Source organism: Typopeltis vanoorti, chromosome 11, assembly GCF_054136105.1.
Source record: "Typopeltis vanoorti isolate ZY-2024b chromosome 11, IOZ_Tvanoo_1.0, whole genome shotgun sequence".
Taxonomy (NCBI): Eukaryota; Metazoa; Arthropoda; class Arachnida; order Uropygi; family Thelyphonidae; genus Typopeltis; species Typopeltis vanoorti.
Window position 1 is genome coordinate 83,488,306 of NC_143559.1, and position 25,144 is coordinate 83,513,449.

The window sequence follows — 25,144 nt, forward strand, 5'->3', positions numbered from 1 at the left end:
GATAGCCTTGAGCCAGCTATCTCTGATTGCTACCAGTGGAGATTAAACTGCCCACTCAGTCCCTAAAAGTTAGACAGGACTAAAATGTCCTCGCCGCCTCCCTATAAGGGAATAAAAAGCATTAGCTGATTTTGACTTCATAGAACAAGCTGGAAGTGAAGCTGAATTGTTTGCTGTCATTAATCATTCACCAACTTACCATAATACCAGATAATCGTCATCATTCTTCCAACACCCTTGACCTTTTCTTAACCCTCTTCTTCCTTGTTTATAGCTCTCATCCTGATGGAACAATCTTGACCATCCATCAGAATGGTCAAGATGTACAGTGGGTGTAGTAAGTTGGTGAATGATTGTTTTTTATGTTTCAACCTTCAACCAGGCTGGCAAACATTTTATGTTTGCCAGCCTGGTTGAAGTGGATGCCACTCCACTCTCTTCTAACAGGCTGTGGATTCAAATCTCACTGTAGCACAGATAGCAGAACCATAGAGAATTTTACCTGGTAGCTTTCCTTTCCTGTCTTTCTTTCCCTCATCAGGTCAGGCAAGGGTAAGCAGTTAACAGAACAGTTAATATAGCTTGCTAAAGTGTGTGTATTCCTTGATACAGAGATCAAAACATTGATTTTTATTTTGTATTAGTTTTAAGTAAAGTAATGTATGCTGAACATGTGTGTTTTGTCTCAAGAATTTCTACATAAGGAATAGTATTCTGATGTAGATGGTATTCATTAGATTATTGCTTATAGCAATTACTGAAAACTCTTCCAGCTTGGTCAGTGGAATTGGAAAAGGAAAATTCGAGTTTTGGATATTATATTAAGAAAGATGACTTCATTGTTTGGGTAGTTAGAATGTTACAGAACGAGACAAGAAAACCTTGTGTGTGTGTGTGTGTGTGTGTGTGTATTAAAAAAAAAAAAAAGAGGATTCTAGAATTGTCATTCTCTTGCACAGAATATCAGATTGTACAAATATATAAGCATCAACCCCCCCCTCCAAGGGATATCCAAAATTGTGTACTGGTAATTTACCCTACATAGGAATAACAGGATACACAATCTCAGTAAGAAAAGAAAAACACCAATCACTTAAAATTAGTTCATTATAGAAAAGCAAGCCTTTCCAATCATGCACTTCAAACATGCCACAAAATTGATTGGAAAGACACCCAGTCCTTATATATAGCAAAACTTTCTATAAAAGAAATTTCAAAGGACCTTATGAGATTTTGATTCATCATCCCAGTCTGAACAAGAATGATGAATTATTAAATCCAGTGGTCTGAAAGATGCATCTGCAACCCGTATAGAATTCAGGTGTAGAACAACAGAAAATCAAAAAGGCAATACTTCAGAAACCTCAAAACAAGAAACAGTAAAACCAAAAAATAATAAGATTGTCGAGAATTTTAACTAGTAACCGATGTAGTTCCCCTTTAATGTATGTTATTTTTTTAAATTTTTTATACGTATTTATTTTTTAATCTTTCCTCTCTTTCTTTCTTTCCCTCACCAGAGGTCAGGCTGGGATAATGGTAATGACTAATACAGAGGTTGAAATATTGAGTATTATTTCGTCTTAGTTTTAAGTAAAGTAATTACTCCATGTGTTTTATCTCCCTAATTTCTGCATAATGAATTCTGACCATCAGGTAACCATGAGAGAGAAAATAACTAGAATACTAGATTGTCCTCTCTACTCTCCCAACATTTTTTTTGACCTTTTCTTAATCATTACTAAAGAAAGAACCAAAAGGCTGCATTTCAACGATGTAAAATTACATCATTGAAATTACAGCTTGGACTACTTAAGACATCGGTGCTACCCAAGCATCCATATATTCTCCTTTTATTAGTCCATTTGATAAAGGTTTCACTCTCCTGACGGCTGTTTTGAACTGATATCAGAGAATATATGAAAGCTTGAGCAGTGCCCATGTCTTTAAGTAATCCAAGCTAAGGCAACTCAGGGATTCTGAGGATTGCCTTTTTGATAAAGTGACCTTTATCAAATGGACTAATAAAAGTCGAATATATGGACACTTGTTTTACTTCAAAGCCCAATGTTTCTACAAACATTTGGCTTTGAAGTAATGTTGATTTAATATCTGCTCTGCCAATGTAATTTTACATTGCCAAAATGAAGCCTTTTGACTCTTTAGTAACTATTTCACCGACTGAGAGTTCACTTACAAAAAATAAATTTAGATTTTCTTATTACTGAACGAGTTATGAAAAGCATTTTGCTTCACCCTTTATGTCAGAAAGGTTAATCATTGAACAAGAGTTTTTGCTCTCTTAAGGCTTCTGCCTGGTCTCTAAAGAGAACTAACCAGTTCAAAACAGCTATCGGGACAGTGCCCTTTATCAAATGGACTAATAAAAGTCAAATATATGGACACTTGGATAGCCAGCACCTCTGTCTTTTAATTAGTCCAAGCTAAGTCAACTCGGTGATGTTGAGGATTGTATTCTCGCGAGCTCTCAGGTCAACTTACAAAACTTTCATAGTGTCTACAAAAATTCTGCTTTGAAATAATGTTGAATTTAATATCCAGTTTGCCTATTTTCTTAATCAGTTTCCCTTCCAGGTATGCTCTGCAGCATATGTTGCATTGGAATTACATTCCTCCCCAAATGGTCCCAAGGCTACGACATTCAGATATTCAAAATAAATGTCAAGAGATTCATTCTCTCTCTCTTGTGCATAGAATTGATTGAAAAATTAATTAAAAATATACATTGTCCACAAATATCTACAAATGGCTGACATAATTTTTCACAACTTTCTTCATGCAATCTTTCCATAAGGAATATGCTTTATGTAGGATAAGAGTTTTTTTACATTGAACCCTCTCTGCAGAAGTAGTAACATGCTCTGCAAAACTCCAGACTTGACCAGCTCTTGATGTGTTTCTTATGTTGCTCATGATGAAGTACCACAGATTTCTCTGATTAGCCATAGTAAGATAAATCACAGATGCCTCTTAAATAGCAGCGAACACCAAAGGAGGCAGTGTATTCTTTTCTAAACTCAAAAATGAAAAAAAGTATGGACGGAATAGTACATCCCTTAAAGGGCGAGTTCAAAGTATCTTGGCTGTGTGCTCAGAGTTCTTGGACATAAGGGAGGGCCATGCAGTTTGATTTCTTCATGAGTGGTTGGAGGTGGAATAGCATTTCTATATTTAATTATATCATCATCATTGAAGAAATTATTGCTGAAACTATTGGATTGAAAAGTAATGTTATATATTCAATTTTTTGTTGTAACCAGGTCATTGAAACAGAGTGCATGGATGAGCGTATCTAGTAACAAATCTTTCATATGGATGATTGTAAGACAGCAGGTATATAATGCCTCCTCATTCTTTGTCAGTCAGATGAGGCTTTCATCTCTCAATTTTCTAGAATAACACACACACACACACACATGGCATGATATACATGTTCTTTCTGATCATTATCCATGTTAGAAATCTGACACTCTGACAACAAGAAGTTGAATGCATAGAATCTGCTTTTTTATCTAATGATTTTAGTGATAATTTTATTGACAATGCCATAAATAAATAGAGCTACCAAACTCCAATACTTGGTTTAAGTGCATGGCTGTTTCTTGTGTCCAAGAAATTTCTGAGTGCACCATTCTGTACTTGCACTTTAATCCCTCTCCACTGACATTCCATTATGTTTAGTTATCTTATCATAGTTTGTCTTATTTGGCTAATTCGGGCAATATGCATGGTTCATTACAGAAACATAAGAACATTGAATCTTATGAACCAGAACAGTGTGTGCTTGTTTGTAGAGCACGCTATCACTTTCTGACTGTTGGTGGGGTGGGGTGGGGGGAAGCAGCTCTATATAAGAGCAGATTCCATATGGGGAGACCGTATCAAGTTATGAAACATTACTGCATATTCTAAATATGAAGAGTCAGATGAAATTCTATTATTTCCATTGTAGAACATAGTGTCACTTAACACTCAGCCCCAGTGATAATTCAAAGTTTTTTGTATCATTGTTAGTAGTCTTTGCTAGGACTTAGTTAACTCTCTACCTGCAATTCACTAAGCTATTTATGTCATGATAGTAGGCTCAGTAAATGTAGATTTACTTATACTGCTATTTCATCATGTAAACTGGTTTATGTACTGAAGATGCCAACAAACACTGAATGAAATGACTAAAAATTTTATCAATAAGGTATATTATGTTTTATAAATGTAATTTTAAAAATAATTTATCACTGCTTGAAAACAGTGATGTTGTTGCCTTGGATATTGAGATCTTGCTTTGGGAAAATTTTATTATTCTTCCAACACTACATACAATTGATATACAGTAAAACCCCGAAGTTACGTGGTAGATGGGACCAACAAAAAGCGTGCAAGTCGAATTCGCATAACTTGGTATAATTTTGCATGTAATTTATATATCCAAACATATAATTGGGACCAAAGGTTTACAAAAACACCTATATTTTTTAAGAAATATAATCATAATTGTAGTTTTTCGTACATAAAAAAAAAAAAGAAATTTTATTTCGATGTCGATGGTTTCATAAAATCTAATAGATTTGTCCGACAGCTTAATGTCTTTTTCTTGTCACGCAAAATTTCATCATAGAGCTAATGATTTTTTTATTCCTTGCCTTGTGGCTACAATTCGTTCCTTGTTAGAATCTATGTCCTCCAAAATCTGTAAACCTTTATTTATGATTGTTCTTACTGTAGATTCCTGTAGATCGAACTTCTTTGCTAGCCCACAAATTTTCATTCCGCCTTCAAAATCCTTAATAACGTTCAATTTTGTTTCCAAAGTCAATGTTTTTCTTTTCTTGCTAGCTGTAGAAGAATCGGACTTGCTTCTTTTGGATGACATTATTATTATTTTTCATGTGATAAAATTTTTATCAAGAACATAACATTAAAAAATCACAAGGTTTGTAGACTATAAAATTCGTGTATGAATGGAGACCACGCGAAACACGTCAGTGCTTGTTCACAGCATGTGTGACACTGGCGAATGCAGCTGGCGCCTAAAAGATATGACTAGCAGTGAGGCATGAAGCAGGACAGGAATACGTACATATAAGAAACCGCGTAACTCCAGATTCGCGTAAGCCCGGGGTATGACTTGTAATTTCTCATTTCTCTTGCTGATCAATGCCTTTTTTTTTTTTCCTTTGTACTGCATAAAAGAGAAGTACAAACAACTGATGTCCAAATATCATAAGCCGCATACAATTATGATTCAATGATTCTTTATTTATAGTTAGCACTTTTGTATATGACAAATCTTTGCCAAATTCACAGAAGCAACTGCATAAATGCAGTGATAAAGATTTATGTATGAAAGCTTTTTTGCTGTAAATATAACTACATATATTAATGTCATATTAATGAATTTAGACATAACAAATCTAGCCTCACTGGTGTCTTTTTGCTTACAGATCTGCAGAAAGAAAATAAAATTAATGCATCAGAACTGCCATACTGAAACTCCCCCAAATGTGATGGACCCTAGAAAGGATCTTCTTTCAATGTTGGAACTCCAAGTTCTAATGCTGAAAGAGCAAAAACGTATGCATAATGTTAGTTACATTATAAATGTCGAATTATGATAATGTTAATGCTAATTTGACAGGACCCCAAATAATAATGAAACAATTGCAGCCTTTTTTAAAAATTGTCCTTTTCATCAATAATGAAAACGAAAGAACAGGCGCTTTTTGATCAGAAAGATCTAAATTAGAATCTTGTCAAACCAAATCTGAGTTGCTAGTCTCATGCTGAAGTGGAATCGTTTTTTTTTTTTTTTTAATTCTTAAAAATAAATTAATATGTGTAGTTGACAGAAATTATGCTTCTCATATTCATAACTGACTATCTGGCTTTTAATTCTAAATTTCTTTAATTTTTTTTTTAAACCTCCACTATACAGAAGAGGCTTTCCTGTGGACAAGTGAATAGGGAGAAAGAAAGAATCTGTTCCAGCTGTTTTGAAGAGCTGGAAGTTGTTGAGAAAAGAGTATGAAGAAGGGTGTTCCAAAGAACAGGTGTATGGAATGAGAGAAGAGGACAGGAAACGGATTCAGCAAGTTTGAAGCTAAGCTGCATGTTGATGTTGACTGGAGCAACTTGTGTCGATTAGAGGAAGTGGAAGAATGGCTGTATCAGTGACCAGTTAATTAGTGCAGTGCCCATGAAAATACTAACAAAAAAAAAGAAACATAATGCAAATGTGCAGAAACAAATTGACTGTGGAAAAGCTATTGGGAGAAATTTATGCAAGAAGGGTTATTTGTCAAACATATCACCTTCTAGATACAATCAAGCATTCTGAGGGAGGTTTTGTTTGCACCACTTCAAATATGAAAACAGTATTCTAAGGTCAAGATGATGTTAGGAGTTATGCATGTGAGAAGTAGTGCTTTGGACAAAAAATACCAAGTTTTTGGAATCTATACACAGGTATTTATGCCAAAATGAGCCAGATGTAAAAGTCAGCTGAAGAAAGCTGACTTGGATGGCAGTATTAGAATGGGAAGTAAGAGCTTTCATCCATGAAATAAGACTGGATTGTGTTTAGATAGCACTGAAATTCATAGATTATCTTCAGCCCACTTGAAGCTTGAATCATTTCATCACAGCAGGGTTTTATGAATGAAGGAGAGGAATGAAGTATACTGTCATCAGCAAAACTATGGATAGGATTTGATTGCTAATGAGAAAAGGTCATTAATGAATATGAGGAAGAGCATAAATTAAAGTTGCCAAGAAATTATATTCTTAGTTTCATCTTTTATCCAAGTGTAAGCAAACAAAGTTTGTGTGTGGAAAGTCACTTCATGACTGGGTCAGTTGTGTATAGAGGCTAATGACTTCACATCAATTACCTTAGTCATTAGCTTCTATATTCAAGTAGTCCAGTCATGAAGTGACTTCGCACACAAACTTTGTTTGCTTACACTCGGATAAAGGATTGAAACCAAGAATATAATTTCTTGGCATCTTTAATTTATAGTTTGACCAAATGAAAAAACTTGATTACAAAGGATGGGGGGGGGGGGGGGGCTAAAGATGATTGCTTGGTAAGAAGGCCTTGATTGTCACACTTGATCAAATATCTTGGTATCTTGGAAAGATCAAGAGAAACAAAACACTTGAGTTTCTCCAAAATTTTCCACAGCTTTCATCCAAAGTTTTGGGTAAGTCAAACTAGATTTGCCATGGAATGAAAATGGCAGAATTCATAATGCACCAACACTGGTTATGTTGGTGCATCTCCAATTGGGCATTAATGACTTTCTCCATTACTTCCAAGAGTATTGAAACATGGGATATAATAGGATAATAGTTTTGATAGTTGACTTATCTCCCTTTTTCAGGAATGGCTGGATAAAGGCTTGCTTTCATGCTGTTGGATAGATGCTAGTTGAGTATGACAGTTTGTACAGGGATACCAGGACCGTGGGACTTTTAGTATCACGACTGTGTGAGAATTTTCCTGATAAAAGAAGTGCACCGAACAATTTGTAAAATTTGTTGGGAGGAGACTTGCCTTGTTGTCTATACAGGAGTTGGAGGAAAGAATATTAAGAGATCTCTCTTATCTTGAGACATTGTTATGTACTATCAGGATACGAGAGATAAAAAACAACAAACAACAGAAGATTGGCCCACCAGCTTTAGTGGAGACCTGAAGGCTCAATTGCTATTTCACTAGAAGTCATGATTTTTGCATTTGACCTTATGAAGTCTGTTTTAAATTTTTTTGTTAAATTTTTGTAGTTACTACAGCTGCAGTATGGGCTGAGTAAGAAACTGGAGTTTCTGACTTAGCCAGCTGAATGTATATTAAATTTTTTATAGTGACATGCTTCTTGGAGAACTGAGGCTTGGATAGGGGTCTTGACTGAAGTCAGTGGCATTGCTAGAGCTTTTGCTGCCCCTCTCAATACACACCAAAAATATTACAAAAAGTCAAAACGACGTATAGGGTAAGGTTTAAAGTGCCACCCCCTCCACCACCACCCCAGCTATGCCACTGACCAGAGTGGAGAATGAATGTTCTCCATCCATGTGGATAATTTCAGTTATTTGGAGTAGGTGTTCAGATCAGGTGAGTAGTAATAGTAATCAGATCATAGGGAGGAAAGGGTCATCTAAATTTGTATCAAGTATCAAAGGTATCTTCGGTACAAGAATGTAAAAATCTAATCGAACTCGATTGACAATTTATGTGAGTTTATTCCGGTATTATAATTTATTTACATAATGACATAGTTGGGATAGTTGAGCCGAACTGTAATTGTTGAAGAAGAGAAAACTAATTTTGATGAAAGATTTTAAATATAGGGGAGCAAAGTAAGATCCTTCTTCTAAGAAGTAAGACGAGATTGTACATTAAAGATACCAAGAAATCATATACTTGATTTAATACTTTATGCAAGTGTAAGCAAACAAGTTTGCACCTGAAGTATTTTCAGGACTGGGACAACTCGTATATAGAAGCTAATGACTTTGTATCACTTGCCTTAGTATCCCATAATGCAAAGCACATATCCTTACAGACATGTATAATGCTATGCATTATGGGAAGGGTCACTACCAGGCTGGTTTCGACCTTTATCGAGGTCTCATCAGTGAGAGCCATATCCAGAGCCGATGCTAAGGTTGAATAATGCAGAACTCATATTTTCATATACGAGTAGCTGGAATGTATCACCCTTTATTATTAAAATACTCTGGATTAGAGAGCTGTAAGAATATGTGCTTTGCATTATGGGATACTAAGGCAAGTGATGTGAAGTAATTAGCTTATATATGAGTTGCCCCAGTCCTGAAAATACTTCAGGTGCAAATTTGTTTGGTTACACTTGGATAAAGGATTAAACCAAGTATATAATTTCTTGGTATCTTTAATTTATAGTATAACCAAGTGGAAAAACTTTTAAAGACAAGATTGTGTTTTGTATCATTGAAGTTCACCAGATTATACTCATCCCACTAGGAAATGGCAAGAAGATCTGTTTAAAAAATAGCAGTGGGAAGATCTTGAACCTTGAATCATTTGAGAACTACAGGTTTGTCAATTGGAGTGTAGAGTCATCTGGAAAACTCTAACTAGGATTTGAGGTTAGTCAGAGAAGGTCATTAACGGAAGAAGAGTATGAGCAAAAGAACAGAGCCTTGGCATACCCTGTTATTAATAGAGAAATATGATGAGAGGATACCATCCACTATGACAAGGAGGTTGGGAGACCATAAGATCTTAGCTTGGTAAGAAGGCCTTTATGTAAGACTTGATCAAATGCTTTAGAAATGTCAAATGCAACAACATGGGTATCTGCAAACCTTTCCCTAGCTCTTGCATTCAGAAGTTAACTATGACATCTGGATGATAGTTTGATTGTTGACTCATCTCCCTTTTTTAAGGACCGACTTGATAAAAGCTTGCTTCCATCGTGTTGGGCAGTTCCTAGCCTAATGTGACAGTGTTTGGGCATTACAAATGGATATAGGGTGATGCAGGAGCATAAAAGTTTAGCACAATTGTAGGGAATACCATCTGGAAAAAGGAGAGTTACTAATATTTACACTTCTCTGTTGAAAAAGAAACTGAACTTTTCGAAAATAGAAAAAACTAGTGGCGCCACCTGTTGTATCTTTTTGTTGTCGAAAGCAGCAACCTTTATTAGTGTTGTGTCAACTGTTTATGACATTTGCTTCATTAGAAGCTGAGTTATAGTGGCAAAAGTTAGTGTGTTTTGACGAACGTCGGTCATCACGATATTCATGCCATATGCGACGAATTCTCACTATCAATTGCTTCAAAACTTCCAGATAAAACTCGCCACTGACCGTTTGGCCAGGCAGAATGAATTCTTTGTTGATAATGCCCTTGGAGTCATAGAAACAAATCAGCATTGTCTTTACTTTTGACTTCTCCAAGCGACTTTTTTTCGGATGCCCCTCTTCTGGTGGTCTCCACTCAGCACTCTGGTGCTTTTGTTTTGGGCTCATACTCAAAACACCACGTTTCATCACCCAGTAACGATAGTTTCAAGGAAATTAGAGTCCTTACATACGGTTTTAATGAGGTCCTTGCTTGTTCAATTCGATACATTTTTTGGTCATTGGTCAACTTGTGGGGAACAAATCGCGAATTCAATTTACAAAGACCAAAACTCTGTCAAAATGTTGTGCACAGTTGATTTTGGAATCCCCAATTCATCTTCAATCAATCTCATGGACGATTTCGGGTTTTCTTTGGTGAAATCATGCACTTTTGGATGTTAACTTTGCTCAGTCCAGTTTTGCGATGACCTGGCTTTTTGTTGTCCTCAAGCTTCTTCTCATGACCACATTGAAATTGCTTAAACCACTCGTAAACTTGAGTACGGGATAAGAGCATTCATCACCGTACGCTTTTTGAAGCATTTGATGCATTTCAGTAAAACGTTTACCAAGTTTAACACAAGTCGATCACATCTCTCTGTTTGAAACTCATTTTCTGACCATTCATCAAAACATAGTCACTCTTGGCACTATAACTCAGCTTCTAATGAAACAAATGTCATAAATAGTTGACTCAACACTAATGAAGTTTGTCATTAGTCTTTTTAGTCTAATGAACTTTAGACTAAAAAGTTTTAACTTTTTGACAACAAAAAGATACAACAGGTGGCGCCACTCGTTTCTTTTATATTTGATATCTTCTATTTCTTTTTGGACAGAGGGTGTAGATTACTGATTTTGATTTTGGATGTTTTTCCTGGTGAAAGATAGAGGGAATTTGCAGTGATTGATCATGTGTGTAGCAGATTGGTGGAGAAAAATTATCCTATGAAAATCAGCCTTATCTTTTAGCTTTGTATTAATAACTGTGTAAATAATAAGAATTTATCTATTGCCTAATCCAGTGGTTCCCAAACTGTGTGCTGGGGAGCCACGGTTACAAAATTTTCATAATTTTATTTCCATTTTCAATTCAGTGTGTTAGGAAGCGACATCTAGCGAACCTGGTGCAAACCCACAACTCACTTAGTAATAATTGTTTGCAGAAGCCTCTACAAATGGTTACTAGATGGCGCTTTAATTAAAGGGTTAGGTCCTAACCCTTTAATTAAAAAAAATTATTTGCTATTTTGCAAAGTATACTTGTTAGAATTTGATATGGGGGTGCCTTGGGAAATCCTGGATTTAGCAAGGGTGCCGAGAATCAAAAAAGTTTGGGAACCACTGGCCTAATGTATAGGAAAGTGTGTTTACTTGTAACAATATTTCCTGTTGATTTGAGCCTGAAGTGGTTTAAAAAAGTTCTGTTTGGTCTCTAGATTAGGGAAAAACATATTTACCTTAGTCCACCATTGGTGGACTAAGGTAAATTATATGTTATAAATTATATATTATAAATTATATAAAGTTGTATGTTAGGTATACAACCTTACAGGAGGGGATTCACATTAGAAAAATAATAAATACAATTTGAAATTATCATTTTTGTGTAATTTGATTTTTCATGTAGGAATTTTAATAATCATTTCTAGCAAAGCCTAAGAGCACCAGATCTCACTTGGGAAAAAGTACGTTCTCAGGTAGACCACATTATATGGCCTGATGGGAAAAGAATCATTCTCCTAGCTGAAGTAAGCGCTTTAGTTTTAATAATCCATTATAACTTAACTCATCATTTAAAGTGTAAGTGATAATTTTAATGGAAAACTAGTGACTGTTTTTTATATAAAAAAAAAAAAAAATCCCCCCCCCCCCAAAAAAATGAGTTTCTTATCTCTACATAATAAAATAGTTTCACTAAGATATGTATGACATGGTGGATGTACTTGTGTAGTTCCATGGTAGTAATAGATTCTTTTACTCGTATTAGATTATTTGACTTTGATGGAATCATGAGACTCATTGTGGGAAAGCACACCCCCCAAACAATTCAGTCTATCATATCAATCCATACACTTGTTCAAAGTCTGCACTCTCACCATCTTCTCAGCTAGTGCAGTTCATACTCCACCTCTTGCAACTCCCTTTCACAACTTTTATGGCCCTTTCACCTTCTACTACATGAAACAGTCCTCTAGAATCCATTCTTAGTCATATCCCTTATCTATCCCTGCTCCTAACCAAATTCTGAAGGATTAGATACTTATCCTCATAACAAACATTACAGACTCCTGATGTCATTTTTGTTACTCACCTTTTGTACCCTCTCATAGGTTTTTACTTCACTCTGAAGAGGAGTGAATTAAAATAAAAGAAAAATTAGTATTACTAACTAAATTCATAAATTTATTTTTTGAGAAGAGACAATAAATAAATTGTGCAACAAAAAATTCAAATATCTAAGGACAGTAAAGGAAATTCTAAGTAACACAGTAGACTTCAAGTCAAATGACACAAAGGTTGCCCCATTACAGTTAATATGCTAATGGCTCTACAATCAGCATTAAGAGATTAACAGCAGAGAAGGGCAATTACGAGATAAAAGGTAGAATGCCAATATTTTGATCCATGAAAAATGCTAAGGTGGTCTGACTATTTTATCCACCTCAGCCATTAGGGAAGTTAATGCAGCTAAAACTAAGAGTAAGGTTTGAAATTTAGTATGTACAGATGGAAGGCTATATACTCTACTCTTCAAGAAGGAAAGGAATCACTGCTCTCTTATTTCTGCTTGTTAGCATCCTTCTCAGTATTGTAGCAGTCTTCTGGGTTGTCTTCACCACCTCAGCAATGTTCCCTTAACTTCGAAATTCTGTTCATTGTCACAAGATTCTTTTCCTCCTTGAAGAGTAGAGTATGTAGTCTTCCATCTGTACATACTAAATTTCAAACCTTACTCTTAGCTTTATTGCATTAACTTCCCTAATGGCTGAGGTGGATAAAATAGTCAGACTACCTTAGCATTTTTCATGGATCAAAATATTGGCATTCTACCTTTTATCTTGTAATTGCCCTTCTCTGCTGTTAATATTTTAATGCTGATTGTAGAGCCATTAGCATATTAACTGTAATGGAGCAACCTCTGTGTCACTTGACTTGAAGTCTACTGTGTTACTTAGAATTTCCTTTACTGTCCTTAGATATTTGAATTTTTTGGTGCACAATTTATTTATTGTCTCTTCCCAAAAAATAAATTTATGAATTTAGTTAGTAATACTAAATTTTCTTTTATTTTTCAAATTAGTGCAATAGAACAAGATAATTTATGCGATTTCATTTTTCTGACATTATTTCAGAAAGTATTTTCATTCAATTTTCAAATGCTTGCATTGAAAATCATTTTTAAATATTTATTGAAATAAATATGAACTTTTTTCTTTCTTTGCAAAAACCATTATACAGATCATCACGCTTCAGTTTTAGGAACAAGTTTCTGTTTTCATGAACAACAAATGATGTTAAATTGCATTATTCAATTTCTAATTGTGAGGATTTTTAATATCAAAAATTTATATCCAATGATAATTCAGCAGAAACTCATTTGCTTTCACCTTTTGCTTAAAATTGCAACAAATGATTTTTGTGAGATGCACATTACTATAATATCCAGTGCTTGACCACTGTAGGTATGGTGAAAATATATGAAAAATATCCTATACAGACTGTTACGAAATTTATGCCAATTGAAGATTTTTAATTGCAACCCCCCCTACCCTACCTCTCCACTCCTGAAACTGAGTTATTATCCTAAGACCCCCATGGAGTCAAGACTCATCATCACCTTACCTTAAATGTATTGAAATTTCCTACAGACACCATGCTCTTAGGCAGTGCATTCTAATCATTCACAACTTTATGCAAAAAACCTTCTTCTCACTCCCTTGCTCACACCATCCTTATACAGCTTCCAGGGATGACCTCCCATCATTTTATAAAAAAATCTCTTCAATATTAATCTCATAGCAACTCTTTACCAACTTGTATGTCTCTATTATATCATCCTTCTTCTTCCTATCCATTAGAATCTGTAACTTGCATCTTAATACAGATATTAAGAAGTAATATCTGTATTACTTCTTACGTGTTCATTCTATAAGGAAAGCAAATTCTATATCTCTAGCCAATTCCTAATTTTACTCGCGTGCATACCCTGACTGATAAAGGTTATTCCTTGCTAAAAGAAACGAATCCTCTAATTTCTTTCTGGAGCCTCCTCTTCAGATATCGACAAATTTATTTTTTAAAGCTGCGTCAGCCAATATCTTAGAAGAGAGGGGACTCTTATTCAGGGAGACTTTTCCAGACTTTTGGTGCACATAGGTGAATAAATTTAGTGCTTAAACTCATAAATTAAACACTTTCTTGTGGCTAAGTAAATTCTAGTTTGCAGTCGTAACCTCTATAACAACATGTTATACCTTTCTTTCAATTCCCTCCTCCCCCGCTATGGTTCAGATTAATGAGTGGTAGTTTTGATTCATATCACAGGCAAAACTCAGGTATAGAAGAAAAAACATATATTTATTGGAATCTAAAGACATATACACTTAGACCAATCTCACTTTCAATTAGTTCAATGATATGCTAAATCAAACTGATTAATACTTGAATGCATGAACAATAAATCCTTCTTTTGAGTTAGAGATTAAACACACATAATATACACATACACTTCTAATCAATATTCTACCTACTATGTTAGTCTTGCACATTAAACTAATCACAATCATCTATGATCATTCCAGACAATTTGTTTTATGGACATTAGCCACTGCTAAATAATCACTTAAAGTACTTAAATACTGTCCATACTCGATTATTACACTACAATGATCTTTCCCTTTTACTGACTGGGTAATTATACACCAGAATCTGTACTTTACCATTTATTGGAGCAGGATCTCCAGGTCCGTCTGAACTGTCCTTGTTTGTTTGAATTACCTCTCGATACGTCCATAAGCTTGTGTCCACGTGGTGGGTCACTATGGTCATCAGATTAAGCTATGCTCTGCACCTGGCGTTTTTCCCTCATCTATTTTCTATCTGTTTCGGGCCATCCTCGTTTCTACTGCCGGTTCATAGGATACGTCCTCGATATTATTCCGTCGGAACTTTCAGCAAAGGAGCGAAGACAGCATATGCCAACATCTCATGCTTTAGTACCAGCAGAAATTCAGACAGCGAAGGGAAAGGCGCACCGTCCGATATCGTACTATTGCCAAGAAACACCATCAGGAACTTCTGGTCCACTGAAGAAGTCGAATCATCATCCAACAAAATAAGCAAAAAAAGGCCTTGAGAAAGGGGTGCAAACCCTTCTTATTCTCCCTTCACCCCCCCTTTTTTTTTTAGCACCCTGTTACTAGCTGCAATAGTGCCCTTTTACTTTCTGCGATCTTTTCCCACCCGCTATTCGTCCGCAGGAATTTGGGCACATCGCGAGATCTCTAGCAGCATCTTCCGGGAAACGAATGTGCATCGTTTTCCAAGATTGCCAATGCCTCAGGCCCGCCCGTGACCTTTGGACTATTGCTTACATCTAATTTACCCATTCATTGTATACATGATGCATTCATATGATACCAATTTATACACAAAGTTCTTTACATGGTCTTACAATTCTACTAAAAGGAGGTAATTCTATTTCTATTTACAGTTAGTACTTTATTTCTTCTGCTCGAGTACAAGTTTTTTCTTTCAGCTGGTTTTTCTGACTTGTTAAATCCTGAATGAATTGTTTCCTTTTTAAAGTTCTTCATTCAGAGAGCAGTTTTGTGTTAGTCTGTCTCCTGTGTGAACTCAAAAGTTTTGTAGGAGACAAGAGACTAAGGCTCCAGGAGTTTTGTCCACATCAGATAACTTTTGGTTTATGTGATAGAAAGGAAGTTATGTTTATTTAAATGTTTTTCTTGTTGTGAATTGAAGAATACGCTGGTACTTGCATAATTAAGTAGTTGATTTCATGTTGTATGTATACACTGCTTAGAAAGAAATCAGCAGACACCATAGTGTGAGAAACAAACACCCATGGCACTCACCTTAATAAGATGTAGGACCTCCTTTCACTGTGATAACTGGCAATCCTACTGGCCATACTTTCCACAATTTAACGATAGCAATCAATAGGAATTTTGGACCATTCTTCCTGTAGGTATGTGATGATGTCCTGGACTATTGTGGGATGGATGTCCCTCAAGTTCATCACAAATCCACAATTTGTAGACATGAATATCACCACACTTGACTGGCCTCCACCAAGTCCTGATTCACTAGGGTTGAGATCAGGACTCAGTGGAGGACAGTCAAGTGTGGCGACATTCATGTCTTGCTGAAAGAGACAATGGGCATTTCCATAGAAATGCCACAAAGTAGGAAACACTGCATTGTCCAGAATGTTCAGATGTTTGTGGCACCACCAAACAGGTCCAAGGCCAAACTAGCAAAAACAGGACCATATCATCACACCACCATCTCCGAATTTCATACTTGGGATTATGCACTCTGGTAAGAAACATCCACTACACCCATCCATCTGCCTAGTAAAGAGTGATTTGTCACTCCATGAGTAACAAACTAACTTTTTCTCTCATTTCTGGCCAGTAATGCATGTTACACACTATTTCTTTTTTTAAGAAATAAAATAAAGCAAAAGTGTGAGCTTCCATAGTAGCTCAGTGAGTTTTGATAATACACTTTGGTTGGAAAGTGCATGGGTTTAAATTCCATCCATTGTGTGTATGTGTGAAGAATCTTTATCAGGGCGTTTCATCTGAAGTGGAGTTAGCTGCTTTCATTTGAAGGTAAGAAGAATGCAATATACAGGTATAGGAGACTGTGGGAATAAGGATTAACCATTTTATTCCATCAAATCTATTTTCAGAAGCCTGCATGGTATTGATCTACATGTGAGCATAAAATAGGAAAAGGGGGGGGGGTAAGCATATGGAACTAACATATGTAGAGCATGCTTCACCTTTTGACATTTACCACCCATTGCTATTAAAAATTTCAGTTTGCCAAAGAAAAATCTTTCAAACTCTTGTCAGTTTCCTTCTTGCAGCCATTTTACCCAGACACAGTTGCACTGACTTGGGAGCATCATATTCCTCCAATTTATACTGACTACAAATGTGATTCATTACATGGCACAATATACCTTGCCCATGGTGGTTGTCTGTGGACTTCTTTCCAAGCAGAGTGTATTTATGTTTTTTTTTTCGTAGATTAAACATTTTTATTTTGTTAAAAAGTGTTTCAAGACTTGATCTTATAATGGGTTATTTAAGAGGTTAAGTTACATATGAGATCTGTGTGCAAAGTTAATTAGGAATTTAGTTTCAAGGTTTTCTTTTTATCTTGAATGTAAGATTTTTTTTTTAACTACTCAGTGTGTGGGAAATAAGTAAAAAATATATAAACTCTCTCACACAGATGCATGCAGTTAACACAGGATTCCATAATCAGTTTATGACATTAGTTAAAGAATGTTTCACCCAAAATAAACTATAGGCAGCATCCTCAACTGGTAGAAATCTGAGGATATCACTTCAACTACCAAATGTATAGAGGAAAAAACTTAGAAAACTAAGTATTAATGGTGCTCTTATTTAATTTTATAATGAGAATTACCATACTAATGACAAGTCCTATGTAGAATAAGTATCGAAACCCCCATTTTTGAATGAAACATGTTGATGTGTATAGCATATATGATATGAAACACACGTATAAAGCAGGCACTCTTTTATGATAATACTTCTTTTGAAGTATTATCATGATTTCTATGTCTCTTCTTAACTTTGATAAAAGACAACTATGCTATCCAAAATTGACTGTAAGACTATGAGTCCATGATAATATGAGAATTAGAAAATGCACAGGAAGTTAGCACCCAAGGTACCAAAAGGTGCTTGGAAGTGTGTTGCAGAAATATTAGCATTCTCATGTGGAAACAGAGTTCAAAGAGTCTACAAGGATTTGAAGTTAATAGTAGATACTGTTTAGAGCTGAATAGTCTAGATTTCTGTAGAGTGGTAGCTGCACATAGCAAGACATCAATCATAACAATCAGCCTGTCACATCCCAAGCCCAAATGTTGTGGCTGGTTTTATAAGGGCATTGGAAGTCTGTCATGTGAATGTGGTTGTAATGAATGATATCACAGGCCTGCAATGGAAAAGTTGTCTGAGAAGTAATACTTGATTCTTATAGATTTTTAGGTGCTGAGTTCAGAAAAAAATAATACAAAAAGTCCATCACCCCTAATTTTACCCAAGTTCTAATTTTATTGTTTTTATTAGTAGTATTTATTTTCATTCTCCTTTATTTACAGCTAATTAGTTGTATAAGTGCTTTTTTGAAATGCCATTTTATGGTAAATAAAGAAATTTCCATGAAACTTATTCTTAAAATAGGAGAAGGGGGAGGAATGCAGATAGATATAGAAAAAGAGATTTCTTCCTTACTTTTCAGAGGAAAGTGATTTAGTTTGCTGTACCAATATTCCCAGACTGATAAGCAAATTCAACATAAATATGAAGTCATCGATTGGAGGTTGTTTATTGATTCCTCAAAAAGAAGCCTCAAAGCTGTGCAGCATGCGTCAGTACCAGTAGCACATTCTGTGCATTTGAAAGAACGATACGAAAATTTAGTCTTCATTCTCAGCAAACTTAAGTACAATGATCATGGATGGACAGTTTGCAGTGATCTTAAAACTATATCTAAGATTTGGGACAAAAAAGAGGATACACCAAATACCTGTGCTTTTTGTGCGAGTGGGACAGCCGAGATTGAGAGCAACATTGGATCAAGAAGGAATGGCCAGAAAGAGTCGCATTAGAACCTGGAAGTAAAAATGTGTTACATGAAACTTTGGTTGCTTGGGAAAAAATCCTTTTACCCCCGCTTCACATAAAGCTGGGATTGATGAAGAAATTTGTCAAAAGAAGGAGAGTGTTTTAAATACATCTGTGCAAAATTTCAGGGATTATCTACAGCAAAATTGAAAGAAGGTATTTTTATTAGTCTGGACATCAGGAAACTTATGAAGGATAAACTGTTTGAAGAAAAAATGGCAACTGTTGAAAAGAAGCATGGAAAGCTTTGAAAGAGGTGGTGACCACATTTTTAGGAAATCACAAGGACCCCAACTATAAAATAATTGTTGAAGACATGCTACATAAATTCAAGGATTTGGGATGCTCCATGAGCTTAAAAGTGCACTTTCTCAACTCTCATTTAGACTACTTTCCTGAGAATCTGGGAACTATCAGCAAAGAGCAAGGAGAGTGATTCCACCAAAACATCAAGGAGATGGAAAGAAGGTATCAGGGCAGGTGGAATGCCAACATGATGGTGGACTATTCCTGGATGTTGCACAGAGATGACCTGGGAAAAGAATTTCACAGACAAAGTTCAAAAAGAAGCTTTGAAGGAAAAAGAAAAAGACATCACAACGAAATATAAAGTATGTATTAAAGATTAATCTTTAATTACTTTAATTTTCTTTTCAATACTTTCATTCCAAAAATGTGTACAGAAAATTTTAAATATTGTCTATTTACTTAATATAATGTGTTTTAAAGCTATTTTACTGTAATATTGAGATCCATTTTGTGAAAAATCCTTACTTGATAGAGAAAAATGGAAGAGATATTTGAAATCGATGGTCAAAAATAAATCAGAAACAGTTAATAGTTTTCAGACAACTTTTCATGATTTGAATTTTGCAGGCCTGTGTATTTGGTAGCAGAGATGGAATGGTTTGGCATTGTTTCTCATGGTATGACTCAACTTTTTGTAGTGTAGTTGTGATGTTCTTCTGGCCAGTTTGTCTGTTTTGTGTTGTGGGATGAAAACCCTCCCACATCCATATAGGATTGGCTAACTCACCTTCATATGAAAAAACTCTTTTAAAGGATTCTGTAGATTTCCATTTTCAGGAAAGAATAGGGACAACCCTGTGGTGGGGCTAAAGAATTGCATATAAAACTCCTCTTTGCATTTTAAAGCAATGAATGCTACATAATGATGGAAAAAAAAACATGCATCTCCCTATTCTTTTCAAGAAATATTGCTGTAAAATAATCTTCTGTTTCCTTTGCATGTACATTTAATCAGTTTGGTGTCTATGGGAACTTAATTTCTGCACCAGATCTGCAGAACTCTTAACAAGTGGTTTTACATTTGTTTTCTGGATTGCTTCCAGATGTTCAGAAAGGACAGCTGATGGGAGGAAAACATTGTAATCCTTATAATCTTTTTTTTTTTTTTTAATTCTCCTGGGTAGGTGTACTAGCTATTATGACAGTATAACACAATTAGGATTTGAACAGGCTTTTTATCATTTATAGAATGTTTCCCAGTGTGGAGCATATGTGGAATAGCATTGCCGTGCACCAGAATCATTCCACTTGCCAGGAGTCCTGATTGTTTGCATGGAATGTTGGCTTTCGGTTTGTCCAACATTGCACACTAAAGCTCAGTATTGATTGTTCCTCCCTTCCGCAAGAAGTTCAAGTGTGTTGCCTTGGACTAAACTGGTACCCAGCAGGAGTATACCTTTTGAAAGCCAAGGACATCGTGAACAATGAATGGGTTGGTGATTCCAGAACACTGGCTGTGACTTTTTGGTCAGTAGTAACAGTGTTGAATTTTTTGCACACAGACAATTGTGGATGTTTCCAGGCCATGGAGTCTTGTTTGCTCTTTCCATGTTTCATCTCCTGTGATTAGGTGAGTGAGAAAATCCTTGCCTTTATCACTGTATCACAACAGATTCTCCAATGGAGAATCTGTTGTGATACAGTGACATATCCCCCCATGTGTGTGTTGCCTTGTGCTCCTTTGACAATTGTTAAGGCACCCAGCAGGAATATACCTTTTGAAAGCCCAAGGACATTGTGAACAGTTTTATAAACAGTGGATTTACTCATGTTCACCAGTTGTGGAATTTCACTCACCAGTCTTCAAGAATGATGTCCTTAATGCACAAAATGTTGTCTTCTGTCTTGCTCAATGAAGGCTTGACTGATATGGATTCTTTAATGTCACCACAGCCCACTTTAAATTCATTGCACCAATAACATACCTGGTTCTTTTACATCACTTTTTTTTGCCATGCACAGCAACCAGTTTATGGTGAATGTCACTTGGTAAAGCCCCTTTTGCCTGCAAAAAATGAATAACTTTACGGACACCTGTTTTGGACCACACTCGTGTGGTAGCCACCATCTTGCAACTGAAATTAACTGTGCAGCAACAGTAGTGCCACGCTGCAATGTTGGTCTTTTTGAATATTATTAATGGGTTTATCTGTCCATTGTGTTTTATCTCATTCTCTTTCACCATTATTAAGGAAAAAAAAAGTGTTATGTTACTTTTTGGAAAAAAAAAAAACCTTATAGATTATTCAATTGCCATTTCTGATTTGTCAGAAATGGCAGTTGAATTGCACATATTACACAAGATGCTTTAGATTCTATAGTAACTTTTCATAATATTGGTATTCAATCCTATTTATTTTTTACTGTACTGTACTTAATATTATTAAGATAAAAGAATGATCTTACTCAGAGGTATAGACATGTAAAGTAACACTGAATTAAATGTTGTAAAACTATACTCACTTGTTCCACTAATCTAAGTACATTCAGAATAACTATGATTATTTAGCCTAAATATAGGTTTATAGATGTTAATTTTCATTATGCAGGGTCGTCTTGTAAACTTAAGTTGTTCAACCATCCCATCCTTTGTGGTATCTATAACTGCTTCCACCCAGGCCTTAGCACTTATAGAACTATATAATGCTACTTCTGGTCGATACAAGGGAGATGTATATTTGTTGCCCAAAAAAATGGGTAAGTATTTTAAGTTATTCTTGTCAGCTACAAATTTTAATTGGTTTGAGGTTGATCTTTATATGGTACATGATATGGGGAACTTTATTTTTTATAATGCCATATACATACTAATAAACTACATCCATTATCCCCTTTAAACTCCCTCTGTCTTTATTCCTGGTCATATGATTTATATAAAGTATATGTAGCAGATGTCACACTATATTGGAAGATATTTTAATTAGAAATTATCGGTATACTGAATTATGAAATACTATAAGGGGGAACTAAGTAAATGTCACGTGGTTGAATTGCAGCGGCCAGATCGGTTTGTAAGCACCAGTTCTCATCTGATCACTGAAGTTAAGCAAACCTGAGCCTAGTTAGTACTTGGGGAGGGTGCACCTGGGAACCCTGGGTGCTGCTGACATTAATTATTTTTAAAAAGATGAGATTAGGAGAATGGAAGAGATGTATGCAAGGTTAATCAGAGTAGGAGTGAGAAAAAGTTTCGGGAATGATAGGAAAGAATGGAAGCAGTAGGAGAGAGTTTTGGGAATGATAGAAGAGGAGAGTATAGAAACAGTAGAAGAGAGGGAATGAAAGAGTTATATGAACGATAGAAGAGGAGAGAATGGGAATAGTAAAAGAGAGGGAATGAGAGAGAGTTATGTGAATAGTAAAAGAGAGGGAATGAGATCTATATATAGATAAAAGGGAATGATAGGAGAGAATAGGAACAGTGGAAGAGAGGGAATGAGAGAGAGATATGGGAAGGATAGAATGGAAACAGTAGGAGAGCGGGAATGCAAGGGAGCACTGAAACCAGGGAGGGAGGGAGAGAGAGTGATGTCAAGAAGGCAGATAGAAGAGGGAACACAGAGAGAAAGTGTTAGAGGGGAGAGAGAGTGAGGGATGTATGGGAGCAATCGAGCAACAGGGTGGAAAGAGGTATAATGTATGGGGACTCAGTGATCCGTGATTTGCAAGATAGGATGCGTTAGGAGTGTTTGCCTGGAGGAACAAAAGTGTGGCTATGGCAATTAAGAGGGGTGAAAGTATTGATGAGATGATTGTGATGGTAGGAACAAATGACTTGAGAGGTAATATAAATTAGGCAGCGAGAGATATGAGATTCTTGCTTGAGGTAGTACGAAAGAAGATGCAGAGAGGAAAGATTGTGTGTGTGTGTGTGTGTGTGTGTGTGTGTGTGTGTGTGTGTGTGTGTGTGTGTGTGTGTGTGTGTGTGTGTGTGTGTGTGTGTGTGTGTTGCCTAGGTATGATAGTGATGAGCTGAGCAGAAGAGCAGTAATATTGAATAACATAATAGCTAGAATGTGTCAGAAACGATGGACCGCTTGCATTTGAATGAGGAAGGATGTAGGAATCAAGAGAGATTGCTGTTCTGAACAAGTCAGTGTATCAATGCAGGGAAACTAGAATGCCTAAGGTGGATGGTAGCATGGGGTTGACCTCTTGTGGGAATGGGTGCTTGGAAAGAAGGGGGAATGACATCAGGTAACACTGAGTCCAGTGGAGTTTAGAGATAATGCTGGATATAGAAACAGTGACATTTTTATGCTTTATACTAATGCCAGGAATATCTGGAATAAATGAGAGGAATTGGTGGTGCTGATAGCATCAGCCTCGCCAAAGATTATTGGGATCACTGAAACATGGTTGACAGAAGAGGATATAATAACAGAAGTAGCAGGGTACAGCATTTTTCGGCAGGATAGGAAGGGAAAGCATGGTGGTGGAGTACTGCTTATGATAAATGATGACTTATTTCCTCTAAGAGTGGAGGCTCTGGACACTAATGATTTTGAAAGCATATGGTGTGAGGGAGAGATGGGCAAGACAGGATATTTAGTGGAGTGTTGCTACAAACCAAGAAGCACAGAGGGTGGGGACCAGGAGATGTTTAGACAGTTGAGCTTGGCAAGTGCAAGAAGAATAATTGTTATGAGAGATTTTAACTACAGCAGTATAAATTAGGGAGAGGAAGATGCATGTAGAAATAAGGGAATGGAATTTCTAGAATTCTTGAGAGACAAATGTCTTAGGCAACATGTAATAGAGGGAACAAGAGGTTCAAGAGTTTTGGATTTGGTCATAGCATCAGAATAGTTGATAATAACTGAGATGACATCTCTTCCACCAGTTGGAGACAGTGACTATGTGGTTTTAACTTGGAAGATGAATAGACATGCAGGAATATCAACGAGATGGGAACATATGCGAAATTATATGGTAGGAACAAATGTCAGTGGATTGCAGGGGGATATTCAGTTGTTTGCAGATGATATGAAGCTGGGAAGGGTTTTATGTTTCATGGAGGGAGGAATCAGAAGGCCAGGATATCGCTTGGATTTAGCAAAAGCATTTGGCAGAGTGCCACATAATAAGTTGATATTCACATTGCAGCAAAGGGGGTTTGGATGTCAGTTTGTTCAACTGGATTCAGGATTGGCTGTCTGATAGGTATCAGAGAGTTGTGTATGGTGGGGCAATATCAAGGAGGCAGAAGATTACAAGTGGTGTTCCACAGGGCTCAGTACTGGGACCTATATTGTTTAACCTTTATATCAATGACATTGTCAGTGGATTGCAGGGGGATATTCAGTTGTTTGCGGATGATGTGAAGCTGGGAAGGGTTATAAGTTTCATGGAGGGAGGAATTAGAAGGCCAGGATATCATTAGTGCTTGGGAAATTGTGATGGAATATTTGTTAGCAGCAATCGTAAGCTATATTCTGCAAGTGAATAAGAGGACATTTTTGTGTAAAATGAATGACAAACAATATTAAACAGGAACTGCATGTGAAAAAGAGGCTACGGAAGAGATATAAGGAGACAGGTGAAGAGTATAAGACACAGGCCAGGAGAGTGACTAGTATAGTAAGGAAGGCAAAACTAGAATATCAGAAGAGATTGGCCCTAAGATCCAAAGAAAATCCTAGGGAATTTTTAGCTATGGCCAGTAGGAGGAGAAATGATTGTGGACGAATGACATTGTTGGATAAAAATGGGAATAGAGTGACTGATGCAGAGAGTGAATTGTTCAGTGAACACTTTATTGGTGTATTTCATCCTGGAGGAGTAAATTTTAATACTAGAAGGATAAGGTAGTTTAGAGGTGCAGGAGGAGAGTGTGTTCCAAATACTGAGTACTCTGGATGTCAGTAAAGCTGTGGTACTGGATGGTATTTCACCACGAGTTTTGAGAGAATGTTCTAAAGAACTGACAGCTCCTTTGACTTGGCTTTTCAGTGAAAGTCTAGCTACAGGAAAGGTCCCCAGGGAATGGAAGGAAGGTAAGATAG

At 36.2% G+C, this 25,144-nt stretch overlaps 1 protein-coding gene and 1 pseudogene across 6 annotated transcripts in view; both read left to right on the forward strand.

The window, feature by feature from the left end:
- The window catches only part of LOC150101808 (adenosylhomocysteinase-like 1), a 328,595-nt gene that overhangs the window by 273,714 nt on the left and 29,737 nt on the right, over positions 1-25,144 (forward strand). For all 6 annotated transcript variants that reach the window (XM_090400531.1, XM_090400532.1, XM_090400535.1 and 3 more), the window contains 2 exons: positions 11,565-11,663; positions 21,689-21,836. In XM_090400531.1, the coding sequence (XP_090256657.1) occupies positions 11,565-11,663; positions 21,689-21,836 (247 nt within the window). The remainder of the gene's footprint in view (positions 1-11,564; positions 11,664-21,688; positions 21,837-25,144) is intronic.
- LOC150101809 (5S ribosomal RNA) lies at positions 22,131-22,248 on the forward strand (annotated as a pseudogene).